General features: G+C 31.0%; 2 protein-coding genes across 4 annotated transcripts; both read right to left on the bottom strand.

The window, feature by feature from the left end:
• Positions 1 to 7,334: 7,334 nt before the first annotated feature.
• LOC107011973 lies at positions 7,335 to 8,057 on the bottom strand. Its single transcript, XM_015211670.2, has one exon. It carries the CDS (start codon positions 7,967 to 7,969, stop codon positions 7,511 to 7,513), a length of 459 nt encoding a protein of 152 aa, XP_015067156.1. The 5' UTR covers positions 7,970 to 8,057; the 3' UTR covers positions 7,335 to 7,510.
• A 218-nt stretch (positions 8,058 to 8,275) lies between these two features.
• Positions 8,276 to 13,135, bottom strand: LOC107011972. 3 transcript variants are annotated; one of them, XM_015211667.2, is made up of 9 exons: positions 12,855 to 13,132; positions 11,558 to 11,685; positions 10,676 to 10,711; positions 10,487 to 10,600; positions 9,640 to 9,708; positions 9,494 to 9,550; positions 9,220 to 9,375; positions 8,690 to 8,770; positions 8,279 to 8,587 (listed from the first exon to the last, which is right to left on the bottom strand). In XM_015211667.2, the coding sequence occupies exons 1-9, from the start codon at positions 13,027 to 13,029 to the stop codon at positions 8,522 to 8,524; spliced, it is 882 nt and encodes a 293-aa protein (XP_015067153.1). In that variant the 5' UTR covers positions 13,030 to 13,132; the 3' UTR covers positions 8,279 to 8,521. The 3 variants fall into 3 exon arrangements, 2 of the variants coding, with proteins under 2 accessions (XP_015067155.1, XP_015067153.1); XR_003576945.1 differs by having other exon boundaries at positions 8,520 to 8,587; positions 8,690 to 9,139; positions 12,855 to 13,135; XM_015211669.2 differs by lacking the exon at positions 8,690 to 8,770 and having other exon boundaries at positions 8,276 to 8,587; positions 12,855 to 13,133.
• Positions 13,136 to 13,289: the final 154 nt, after the last annotated feature.

The raw sequence follows: 13,289 nt of genomic DNA, 5'->3' as shown, positions 1-13,289 counted from the left end.
ACAATATTAAAATTCCTCAATTCAATTGTCAAAACTTAAAAGGTTAAAATGATTAAGTAAGACTAACAACATTTTTCAAAATTCAATCCGAATTATATTTTTTTACAGTCATTCGATATTCAAACTTCACTATATCAGATTAATTTTTTAAGAATGAAACTCCTCTACTTTTTAAGGGGTAAGTTAAAAAGTTTGCGTTACATTTAAATATATAAAAAAAAAATCAGTAATGAGCATTTGAGGTTAATTATGAAATAATTAAAAAGAAAGAAAAAATGGAAAACGTGTGAAGAGAAAATTGGAATTGGAATGAGAAGAGGCGGGGATTGTGGAGTGGCTTTGAAAGGAAAGAAAAGTGTGGGAGGGTAACATTCAAAGTTATGGGATTTCATTGGCACATACACACACCATGTGCTTATTCTTTTAATACATTTGATAATGTCAATAGGGGTATCTTTTTTTGTTCTTATGCTTAAGTTTTCCTACTACTCTTGTTCCATACTAAATCAGCTGGTGTTTGATATCTATGTTAGAGTCTGTATAGACGATAAAGTGATTCTATATCTAAAAGAATTTAAATTTGAGATCTCTGGTTAAGGATAAAAGAGTACTTTGTTATTCTATCACAATCTTTATTGACATATATCTACATTTTTTAAGTGAATGCAAAACTAAGTTTCGATGAGTTTAATTTTTATAAGTTGACAGTAAAATATTACTCTATTCATTTACTTTTATTTGTGACATTTGGACTTCCGTATCAATTGAGATGATATTTTTACCACTCCACTCTTATCAATTGATGTATAATATTACGTCTTCAAAAGTAATTTGAATATGAATAATGAGTGTTAAGGATAAGTATACAAAAAAAAATAAAAAAATTCTTCGATATGTATGATAAAATGACAAGAAAAAAAAATAAAATTTATTTTTTAAAATAGTGAATAAGTAAAAATGAACTTAAGGAGTATTTATATTAGTAGATCATTAAATATAATTTTAAGTAATTATCTATAATAAGTAAAACTAGTCTATCAAAAAACAAGACAAATAATCTACTATATTATATTAAATTACACTAATAATGTGAAAATTATTAATTCATGTCTTGAGGGTGCATAATAATGTGAAGATTATTAATTCATGTCTTGAGGGTGCATAAGTTAGATATATAAGCAAAAGTACATAAAAAATATTCTTATAATGCAAGATGTGATTACTTCATCTAAAAGTTTAAATTGTTAGAGAAAGCATAATATTATTATTTAATTATATTATCAATAAAAATATTTTTTTAAAAATATTTTTCATTCATACCAAACATCCTTAAAACTTATTTTCCATTCTCTTCTTTTTATTTTTTGCTGTTACACGGACAGTCTAGTAATGAAAACTAACTACCAAACCCACAAATATGAAGTATGGCATGCTATTTAAACCTTTTCTTTTCACCCGATGTGTAATATTTTACACGAAAATTCAAATTATTTTAAATTCGCATATTATAGGATTTTATTCAATGAAAAGTGCTTAATACTAAGAATTTCAAATCTCAAATCTGAGACTTATGATGATTAAAAAATGAGCATCCCTCCTACCAAGCATGTTCTTTTTACTTTCAATTTTGTCATTTCATAAATTTAGTTTTTTTTTTTTGTTAAAAATTTATGCTATACAAAAATCTTGAAATAAATAAATAAAACTCCAACGGCCCCCTACCTAAAACAAAAAGGTTCATACTTGAGAGAACTCAAAACAATAAAGGGAGAAATTGGTGGAGTTAAATATCAATAATTTGAAGACGACGTGCTACTTAATTGCACTATTTAGTGCAATTAATCCCAAATTTAGGAGACGACAGGTTTCAAATAATTTAAATAGAATTGTTTCAACTTTTAAATAATTACTCTCTTTGTCCAATTTTAATTTTCAATATTACTAAGAAAATTCAATTCAAAATTGTTGAGAATATAATTAAATAATAAAAAGTGTGCACTCTCTGACAATTTAAGCTTTTATATAAGATGATCGATCACACCCTTCAACATGGTATCAGAGCAGACACTTTAAGAGCTTAATCTTTTATATAAGATAATAACACACTTCAACAAAAACATTGAATTAATTTTTTTTATATTACCTTTAAAATTAATTAATAAAAATGCTTTTTATTTATGATTTCTTAAGAAAATATGTAAAAGGGAAACGTAATACTCTTTTGAGTCTTTCTGCCCAACCTTAAATGACTTACTTTTTTTTGATAGTCAATTCTAAAAAAATGATATATTTTTATATTTGGTAATAATTAATTTTAAAATGTCATATAAATATTCTAGCCATACAGATATTCTTCACTTATTTTATATTATAAATTTTAATTTTTATTTTATTTTTTATCTCAAATCAAATTAATTCATATAAATTAAAATGGCAAAGTAAATAAAATGCACTAGGGAAAGGAGTACAAAGTTCCCTTTTTTTTTTTCCTGACTATGATCAGAAAAAACAGACAGAATTAAATTAAAATAAAATAAGGGGGATTTGTTATTGGATAGGAAGTAATTGACAGTTGATTAGTTGGTTGAAATTAATGCCACATTTTCCCTATTTTGGTTCATTTTCTGCTTTTTACTACAATGTATTTATTGATATTTATTTCAAAATGTAATGCTAGGTGCCTCCATTCATTTTTTGGATTTATGATTAAGGCGACTACTCCTACAAATTGTTGGCTTGTGCACTTATAGTTGTATTAGAAATAAATATTTATTAAGTAATAATTTATGAACCTACCTTTAAAAGTTAGATGAAATATTGTAAGAGTCATATTCAATGCCTCAAAATTATATCGACACAAAAATTAAAATAACTTAAATTTTGGTCCAATTTTTCAAAGAAAGGACTATTAGAAAGTGTGCAGTTCAACTACCTGAATTAAGATAGATTTAAGAATTGGTCTAACAAGTCCAATGGAGTTAGTTATGTGATGCATATATGAGAAATTAAGAGTCTAAAAGTCTAGCATGTTGTCTTTGAGAGGGAACATTATGTTATAGGGAAAGAATAATCACCAAAAGAATCATTTTTTAAAACGGTGATGACTAGGCTAGCTCGTGCATAGCTAGATTAATTTACTGAATTATTTATTACTTCGAATCAATATAACTATTGAATAATTCTAACCATCGTAACTTAAATTTATGAAAGAATAAATTGCTTACAATGTTTGGTGTATTCTTACTATATTGATTGATTTATCTTGCCCCTTGAGGGCGACTTAAAATTTGAATCATAGTATCACGAGAATCGTCAGTTTGTTTGACATTTTCATATTTTTCATTTTTTATCAAGAACGACAACAATAGCCAAAGAAAATACATATCACACACTCGTTCAAATATGTAATTTAAATTGGCCTATAAGAAACTTTGTCCAAATATTTTTCGATCTGTTATGAGCTATAATAATAATTTTTTTTATTTTTTGTGATCAACTAAATTATAAAATAAAATCAAATCAAATACTAAGGAAAGGGTTTGAAATATATCCAAATTTTGATTGAAATTGTTGTAATGATACCGAACTTTGGAAATGACCTGCTACCCCCTTGGATTATTTAATAATGTATTTTAAAGGTATATATGTGCCCACATTATTATTTATAATGATGCAATATTTATGATATCCACGTGAACATAAATATACCTTTTAAATACACTACTAAATAGTGCGGGGGTGGGGGGCATAAAAGTTCCTTTCCATAGTTCGATATCGTTACAACAATTTCGATCAAAGTTCAAATATATTTCAGACCTTTTTCTCAAATAATAATAAGTTTGAATTATGACCTATTTTTTAGCCATCTTGACTCAATTCATCTCAACATATAACTAAGGTCGAGATACGATTGGTCGATGTAATTTATTTCTTCAATTCATTTTAATCCATCCAAATTCATTCAAATCGTTGATTTACACCACCTTAAATTATGAATAAGAAAAGAAAAGAAGGAATATTGGATTTTTTTTTCTTGGTTTCCCCCAATGTGTGGTATGTATATTAGAACCCGATTAATTTCAAATTCACACCCGTATTGAAAGGAGAGGTAAAACGCTTTCTAATAAAAATAACTTTATACCTAAGGAGATTCAAATTTAAGATCTCAAATTCAATATAAATTAGTATTACCGTAAACATTGAATTTATAGTTTGTCCTTGTCATTGGTGTAAAGCGTAGGATGGTAGGGTTGAACCTTAGTTGCTTGGCCTGCCCATAAATTATGGCTTGATTGACTGTACAGTAATCCACTAGAAATGTAGTGGGTGGGGGTACCACTCCACAAAATATAAGACCTAGAGACACATAAGTGGTTTAAACTAATTAACTACCCCTCTTACTTTTTTTTTTAATCTTGTAAAAAAGACAAATCAAAATTATTTGAGAAATACTCTCTAGCAACATAACTTGATTTTTTATATATATATATTCATCGTGTTCTCATTAAAAGTTTAATGCATATTCAAATTTGTTGTTTGATTGAGTGTACTTACCGTAGAGACACGGAGTAAGTGATTTAGGTAAGTTATACATTTCTAAATACATATTATGTTTAAATTATGCTATTTTTTTCCGATTTTCAGATAATCAACTTTTAGATGATTAATTTATTGGGATTACTACAACTAATATTATCCCTCCCCAAAAACTTTTCTTATGACTTCAAACCACAATTTAAAATTGATTTTTATCCCACTTCCGTTAAAAACAAAAAAGAGATATGTGAGGCATTTGTGTAATAATAAGATATAAATAAGTCACTTTTATAATGAGATGTATATCAACTCTAAATAACAAAGTTAGGTATATATCAAACCTCTTTTCCAAGAAAAATGACCTGTTAAAATAAAGTCATTACTATCTCCGTCTCATACTCATTAATCACTTTTCTTTTAACACACAAATTAAGAAATCATAAATAGAAAGATATGTAATTTTACTAATTCACTCTTTAAAAAACTCGTTAGGATTTACAAACAAGCTTTTTGACTGATGAAAAGGAGGAATAATTAATCTTGCCCTAATCAAGCTTCTATTAGACTAATAATAATAAGCACATTCACATGATTTGATAGTAGAAGTTAATTAAGGAGTGATTAGGCCACATCTCTTGGGATACACAGCAGAAAGGACACAATTACTTCACTTAAACTAACTTTATTGTCAACCTTTTTACTAATATTTGAAACAAGCAAATCCATTCACAACAAAGAAAGAAAAAAACAACTAAAAGGAAAAAGCCAAAACAAAAGTACCAAAGACTTTGACCAATCAATTCTCTTTCTTTTCCCTTTTTTTTTCTTGAGTTTAGTAATTAATTGCGTAATTAGCGGACAGGGAAATTGGTAAGTCCACTAAGTTTTTTAATTAGTAAAAAAAATAAAATTTTGTATTTGATGAAATTGAAAATGTTTGGTATAACGCAAAAGACTTTCTAAAGTCTTGTGGTGTTTTTATTAGATTAAAAAATTAATAATTCTAGAAGGGAGAGTCGATCTAGGAGATAATATCGGAAAAATTAGACGATTTTAATTTTTCTAAAGTATTCATATGGTAAGATTAATGTAGCAAATTGATTTTTCCATTTATACTTGAACATATATATATATATGAACTTATGAAGCATTAATCAATCAACTGTCTAATTACGCGTGCATTAATATGCAAATTAAAACTTTGGTTTATTTTATAAAAAATATTACTTTTGGGTAGGGGACACTACAGGACCCTATGAGAATCAAGTCTTGCAGCTCTAGAATAAATAATAGTCCGAGTTATCAACTTAATTTATTTTATTTTACGCGTATAATAAAGTTTTTTGCCTAATATTTTGTTTTAAATTGTATAAGACGTATTTTAAAAATATTTTTTTTATTCGATCAACCGAGATGACTTACTTTCATTTATATATGAGAGAAGTTATAACTTGAGTAATCAGCTCACACGTTTATATCTGAACCCTCGATTACTAACCATCGCTCACCCTCTTTAACGATTAGCGTATGTGAGTCATTTTTATTAAGTTCGGTGGCAAATAAAATTCCTATTTCTTATTATATAAAAGATAAATCGAATGACAAAGGCAAAATAATGGAGGATTGGGTGTGGCAAGTTGCATAGCAAGAATGTCTTTTTCACTATTTAAGAGCATGTGCAGGTCGTCTTAAATTGAACAGAAACTCACATGCAAGGTCACCATTAGAGGTTCACATTTCCTTAACTCAAATGGAAACTATCATATCCATACAAACTCGATCGTATCGATAAGTTTGGAGGCCTGAAGGTTTAATTCATAGAAATACTTTTTTTTTATTGTCATATATAAATTGAATAACTATAACATCCTCAACTGATCGATGTTATTGGTTGATTGGATTTATTGGATGCCTTCAAATTTCAACTAATGTTCACTTGTGTCTGTCTATTTCAATACTAATAAGCTAGAAACCGTGTCTTGTTTTCTTGATTAAATTGGATTAAATGTTATATTCATATCATATTTCCTTCATAAATTATTAATCTTTTAATGTCTAATCTATAGCATTGCTAATTGGATGCTCAAATTATTTCACGTAGAATCTAAAAAAGTTAACACAATTATAAGTTATTAATTTCTAATATTGTTCTTCAATTATTTAATCTTACTATGTACCATATCTATCGACAAGGCGAGGAAAAAACAACTTATTGGGGAATAGCACTCCAAACGAAAGATGTCTTCCATCTCACATGTAGAAATTAGTTGATATCCATACCTATTCATGATAGGTGGAGCCAAGTAGTGTCGAGTTCTATGGATTCGGACAAATCCCATAGATTTTTTATAGGTCATGTATTTGTATTAGAAAATTAAATAAATATATATATTTTATATTAACTTATGGACTCCCTAACAAAATTGATTGACCGGTTGATAAGAAAGGGGTCGTGGAAATGTTTTCCTCACCAATATTATGCCAAAGCAGCATTAGTGTAAAGAGCTCATCCAAACCTCTTCGTTGAAAAATTACTATGAGGTCAAATTATAATTTTATGTATATATAGTAAATATCGATTTTTTTTTAATCATTACTAGGAACATAAATTTGCATAAGCAAAATGGATTTGAATGTAAAAATGGAACTCTTTGCCAATTTGCGTGCTTTTCTTCAACTTTTCAGCTCCTCCCATTTCTTTATTAGGTAATTTTCATTTGCTTATTCAGCTAATTGGAAGTGTTGCTTTGTGGAACATCAATGATGTTAATTTAACCATTGATATGAGAAAAGAAACATACAACTTTCAACTAGGTAAATGAACATCTGATTTATTCAATTAGGATAAACATATATCCTCCGATTTCTACCTTTTTCACGAGATAGTAATAAGGTTGCGTAAACAGAGTATATTGTTAATTAAAGAAAACTAAAACCCTATGATGACAAAAAATAAGTTGTCAAATTCAAGAATCTACTTCATGAATTTGAGATAAGGGTTACGAAAGATAAACAAGAGTGCCAAGATATTCGGTAAAATAGCTAGAACAAAAATGTTCCCTTCCCTGCTAAAGATTCTCTTTTTAAACCTTTTCCTCACAAACTGTCTTCTTTCTTCGTCTCCCCATTGAGCTTCCTCCACTCCCTTTGCCAGTATCAATGGAGGGGGTTGTTGATATGGGCATTTGGATCGCCAAGAAGTTTCAGGTGCACCAAGTCTTGAAATCCATTTCAGGTAATATGAGAAAGCCCATTTCAGATATACAGAAGGGAAGGTGATTTTGGTGCACAGAATAGGGGGATAGTCCCAATTGAGGTAACAAGGGATTTGGTTAGAAATGAAGATTTGGGATTCAAAAGATGGTTTAGTTGTGGGATTAAGTATGATGTGTGTTAATGCTTGAATTCTTTGGTTCCATGTTGTGTCTTCCATTTTTATGTTTTGTTATCTTGTTGAGAGCATAGTGTGTTATCCTTAGGTTGGATGAAGATAAAAAAATGTGGATGTGGTAGAAAGAGCAAAGTGGTGTTTTTTGGAATAATTTCAGTTTGACCCTTATTGGTTATGAATATTACAAAATTGGGCCCTCCTGAGTATTGAATTTGTATAAACTTTGATTGGTTTCTTGTAATATATCAGGAAAAGAAGAAAAACCATAAAATTGTGGTAAAAATGTATGTGCATCGAGTATTTACACCATACCAATATACGTAGAAAAGGCAGAAACATACAATCAGCTCATGTGTTGGAATCAACATTTCATTAGCATTATCGTACAATCTTTTTAGGAAAAGCATATGAAATCAGCAGTTACATTCACGGGAACCTGGTATTACCAAGACTAATCATAAGGTGAAATGGAATTATATACAAAATTTTACTAGAGATCAACAATTTCACATGTTGATGATTTGTTTCTTTACATGCATATATCCTGGCTGCCATGTGCTAATGATTTGGTAAATCAATAGTTGCTCCGCGGGCCTAGCTTAAGTGTGAGAAGAGAAACATGAATGCACTTAAAATTGGAAACACGATCAGAGCTGAGGCCTGCGACAAAATTTCCATTAACGAGGACAGAAGTAAGAGAATTGTATATTGACATGCAAAGAGAAATAGAATTCACAAACTCATCAGCATCTAGATTCTTACTACTAAAAACACTACTTCTTTATTAGCTAAAGCCGTAGGGAATTCGTTCCTTTCTATTTCCTGCTTTACAAATCTCTGCAGCTGCATAGTACAGAAGTTGTCAGATCAATGTTCTGAGGATGTACAACCACCAACAACTTAATAATCAGCGTGAAGTTCCCATTTACCAGTTGCTAACTTGAATATCATATCAATGTGTGTGTGCGCGCGCTGGGTGGGAGGAGCACACACACACACACATTTTGTACAAATCAGTATTACATCAGCGAATGTGATAACCATGCAAAACTGGTACCTCCATGTACACTAAGCTCCGGAAAGTCTAGGTCATCTATACAAGTATGTATATCCATCTTACCCCAAAGGTACAGAAGAATTTAAAGATTGTAGCGGGACCCACTTCAAACATACTCCAGTTACCAACTTAAATGTCACACACAAATGCTTATCCTGATATTGCAAATTCAAGATATTAACTAGCACAAGACCACTAATTAATCGCACCCTCCTAATTAAGGAAATTTGAGTACCTTGTAATGGTATTGTTTTGCAGATGAAAAAGCCCCCTGCATGTGATGCAACATTTGAGACCAGTAGGAATTAGGATCAGCCGCACTGTATGATCCATATGGATGCAGAATTCCTTTCAACGTTTCAAGGTGGTGGCCAAATACGTTTTTGATGAACTGGAGACATAAGAGTGTTAGTCTCTTCAAAGATGCTGCCAAGAGTAATCATGGCCATCTGTATATACGATGTTCCAAAGGAGTTGGCAAGCTAGGAAAATTCTATGACTTCCAGTACCTTGACAAATGGACATTTACTGAATGTTACTTGCCTTTTGACCTTTTGCGTTCTCATCTGACATATAACATTCTCATTTAGCTTTGGCTGCAACTTTATTATAGTTTTAATGGTAACTTCAAGCCAAGGTGTAAACTAGAGGATACCTCTGCCATTTGAACAGCTTGTTCAAGTCGTTGTATCTGAATCCATTTTTCAGATATAACTTCAGCCATCTGTCAACCAAGTTGAAAGTTCATCAATGAAAGATTGCGGAAATCATAATACTCAAACCGAATTTTTTCCCTCATCTCTTGCCTAAAAATAAATGCATAGCAACATTTTCATTTGTTCAGGAAAAAAAGTGAACAAAACCCTTTCAAGAGGACAAAGGTATACTGTGCTCTTCTACCATTTCTTTTCTTTGAATGCTATAAATATCCTTTATAATGATATAGTGTATATTGATAGTCACAACAGTACCAATTTTCCAAAACCAAGAAAGACATTTTAAATTGTTGATCAAAATGGAGGAAGACGTTATTGCTGTTGACATCTTGTTATCCATTAAGTCCTATTTCTGTTTCCTATGTATGAAATAAGATCATTTGTTCGCCCAAGAGCTTAGCTCAAGTGGAAAGAGCGGAACGCGTGATATGTGAGTTAGGTGCGCATCATAGGTTTGAACCGTGCCCCTGACAGAAATCTAGTAGTTAAGTGGCGAAGAGTAGAAGGGAAGGCCCATCATCCACCCAGTTTCAACTGTGCTTTTGATGGGTCTTCGGAGATTTCTAGGTTAGAATAATAAAAAGAAGATGATTTCTTCAACTGAAGAGAAATCTTAAGCATCGTGTTACCTAGTAAACAATAAAGATGTTTCAAAACACTTTTACAGAAATCTCATTCTCAGGATGATGAAAGAATACTCAACATTTTAAAATAATTTACTTTCTTCCACTTGACCAGCACTAGAAAAACATTAAAATTGTTTACTCATGGCTTTAGCAAACCTACCTTTTCGACTTGAGAGGTAAGAACTTCTAATCTTTTCTCCGCATCTTGCGCTTTGAACTCCAACTTATGAATTTCAAAGTTGTTTTTTCTTGCCACATCCCAAAGCAGTTGTACCTACTCAATTCCTTCAATTTTATAAGATGAGAAACTGTAAGGAGAAAAAAATTTGCGATAACGTGACAATCATACCTCTTCTTCTAGAGCACTAATCCTTGATGAGTGATGCTGAAGAAAAGAGAAAAAGATACATTTATGAGGAGTGGATGTGTAACATTTATTTCCATTTTCTCTAATTGAAACGAATTTCACTTATAGGTTGGTGTATCAATTATAGACGCTTTATTAATATTTAGCACAATTCCCATGAAGGCATGCCCATTTACCTACTTAAGGCCAGACAATATTAGGTCACCGAATGAAAGATCAAAGCAAGAAATTAGAATTACTATAACTGCAAAGCTGCTTTTGGAATCATATTCAATAAAATGACAGAATTGAAGACCACCTCTTTTACGTACGAACATGTGAATCAATACTGGACTAGGAGTTCACAAACTGATAAGCAACAACAAAGCCACACAACCTTAATAGTCCCAGAACTTCCCATTTTTAGTAATGAAATTATCAGAATCATACAAGGAAATTAGGGCAATACTGTTTAGGTTATTAGCATAACATATCAAAATATGTCTGGCATTATTATGTTGATAAAAGGGAGATAATCTAATGGTTTCTTTTAGCTATTTCGAGGCATTGGTGCTCTTTTCAATGAACATCTTCCCTTAAAAATAGAAAATATTCTGCAAACCTAACCAAATGAAACAAAACAATTGGCGAAGTAGGTTGGAGGTATAAGTTTTCTGGTGGTATGCCATATCTGCTTCCCATACCAAGTTTATTTGAAATACTTAAAGACCTTAGACCACAAGGTCCTGGTCAGACCCTTCCATTACTGTCACTAAATATCAACCTATTACACCTCAAGCCCTCAACAAATTTAGATCCTACTTATAATAACACAAGATCTAAGTCAGATATTAGCAGATATGAGAAACTGGAAACTAAACCAACCTGCAATTTGGACAAAGCAGTTGTAAGATTGTCAATTTCTACACTAATGTCCTCGATTTTCTTCTCGGTTTCTCTGATGTATTGGATTTTAGCATTTAAATTTGGCATGCTTTCATCAAGGATGGATTCTGCAATTAGACGCACCAATGTTAAAATTTTACAGGACCTTGTAGAATAATAAATAGCAGGCGAAGATATAGTATACTTCTCATGAAAAATGCCACTGAATGGATATCTTTATCTAATGCATGAGAAGGCCTAGAACTGCACGGTATAAAACTCATTGTATTGATATCATAGAATTCTGAAAAACACACGCATTAAAGTGGATAGATACGATCATCAGAACACAAGCTTAATTCGAACACAGGCCCTTCATTCGATCTGGAAGTTCCATTAGGGACACAAAATAAAAAAATATAGGAATCTGACTTTACAATGCAATGCAAATTTAATAGGAAAGGAAAAAGAAAAGAAATACTAACATTTTTCAATGCACATGTTAAATACGATGTCTCAATAAGGCTTCTTAGCATGCCAGAAAATTGTAAGGTATCAGGACATAAAAAAATTCCCTTGTTCAATTGAGATATGACTTTTTTTTGGTAAGTAATTGAGATTTGACTAATATCAAGTTATTCAAGCTTTATACATGTTACCTTCATGTTGGTCTCTTGTGTATTATGTATAGTGACAAACTTATAATCACATATTCCAATCATACAAGATAACCCAGTCAAATCTTTCACCCACTGATCAATAGTTAAAAATAAAAAGAGCCTGTCTACGAAATGAAGCACTCACACCAACCAGTTTTTAATGAAAAATTTACTGAAATCCATATAATCCATGAGCAGGAAAATGATTTTGGGCTATCCTTCTTCTAGCAATAAACCCATGCATTGTAGTCACTTCAATCAAAAAATTAGTAATAGATATAGTCAGTTCCCATTCTAAAGATTAACATTTTTTTTGCCCCTCTACAGCTGCTCGTAGTTAAAACTGTTCTTTCCAAGTTATCTTCTCAATATCATATACAATTCCAGTTCCTACAATACCGGCAATAACCATACGACTTGGTACAAATCCAAATTCACTTCTCTCACTCTAATTTCATGAAAATGCAGTTCTTTTAAGAACGTGTGTTCGAGTAATTACAAGTAAATGCAATTTACTTATATTTCTATGCACTTGAATAAACCGCAAGAAATGTAAGCATTGACCCTTGAGCTATATCAAGTTCGAAAATCTCAAAAGCCAAAACGATGACTTATGAGGAGAGGAATAAGGAAATAACCTAATCGAGCGATTTTGATCTTCGCTTCTTGCAATTCGTAGATCACCGAATTCTGATTCTGCTGACCAGATGAAGACGGAATCTGAGATTCGACCGGAGGTACAAGAGCCGCCGTCGAAGCTGCGAGAGCAGTAAATGGGGCGGCGAACAAAATTATGAAGATTGTCATCTCCATTTTCGTTTTTCCTACTGAATGCTGAAGAGCTGCTGCTAAAATACGAATACTCGTTTACTCTTTGCCCCTTCCTTGCGGTCTCAATGGTTTGATTCGGTAATTATATTAAAACCGAAAAACCCTCAAAAATATTCTTAAACTATCAAAAATAGCTAAATTTATCAACAATTTGTAACGTATCAATTTCTAGCTATTTTATAATTTTGCTATTGTTAATGTTTCTTTTTTGATACTTCAAATTTAACACGGTTAAACATCTT

This window comes from Solanum pennellii, chromosome 2 (genome assembly GCF_001406875.1).
Source record: "Solanum pennellii chromosome 2, SPENNV200".
In the NCBI taxonomy this organism is placed as follows: domain Eukaryota; kingdom Viridiplantae; phylum Streptophyta; class Magnoliopsida; order Solanales; family Solanaceae; genus Solanum; species Solanum pennellii.
The sequence above is the reverse complement of the archived record's forward strand: the minus strand, read 5'-3'. Positions and strand labels throughout refer to the sequence as shown.

Coding starts and splice junctions, on each gene's coding strand:
- LOC107011973 (XM_015211670.2), bottom strand. CDS start 7,969: ATGGAAGACACAACATGGAACCAAAGAATTCAAGCATTAACACACATC.
- LOC107011972 (XM_015211667.2), bottom strand. CDS start 13,029: ATGGAGATGACAATCTTCATAATTTTGTTCGCCGCCCCATTTACTGCT. Junction 9,376..9,493: donor GTAAATGTCCATTTGTCAAG/GTACTGGAAGTC, acceptor TTATGTCTCCAG/TTCATCAAAAACGTATTTGG. Junction 8,771..9,219: donor CAAAACAATACCATTACAAG/GTACTCAAATTT, acceptor TGTACTATGCAG/CTGCAGAGATTTGTAAAGCA.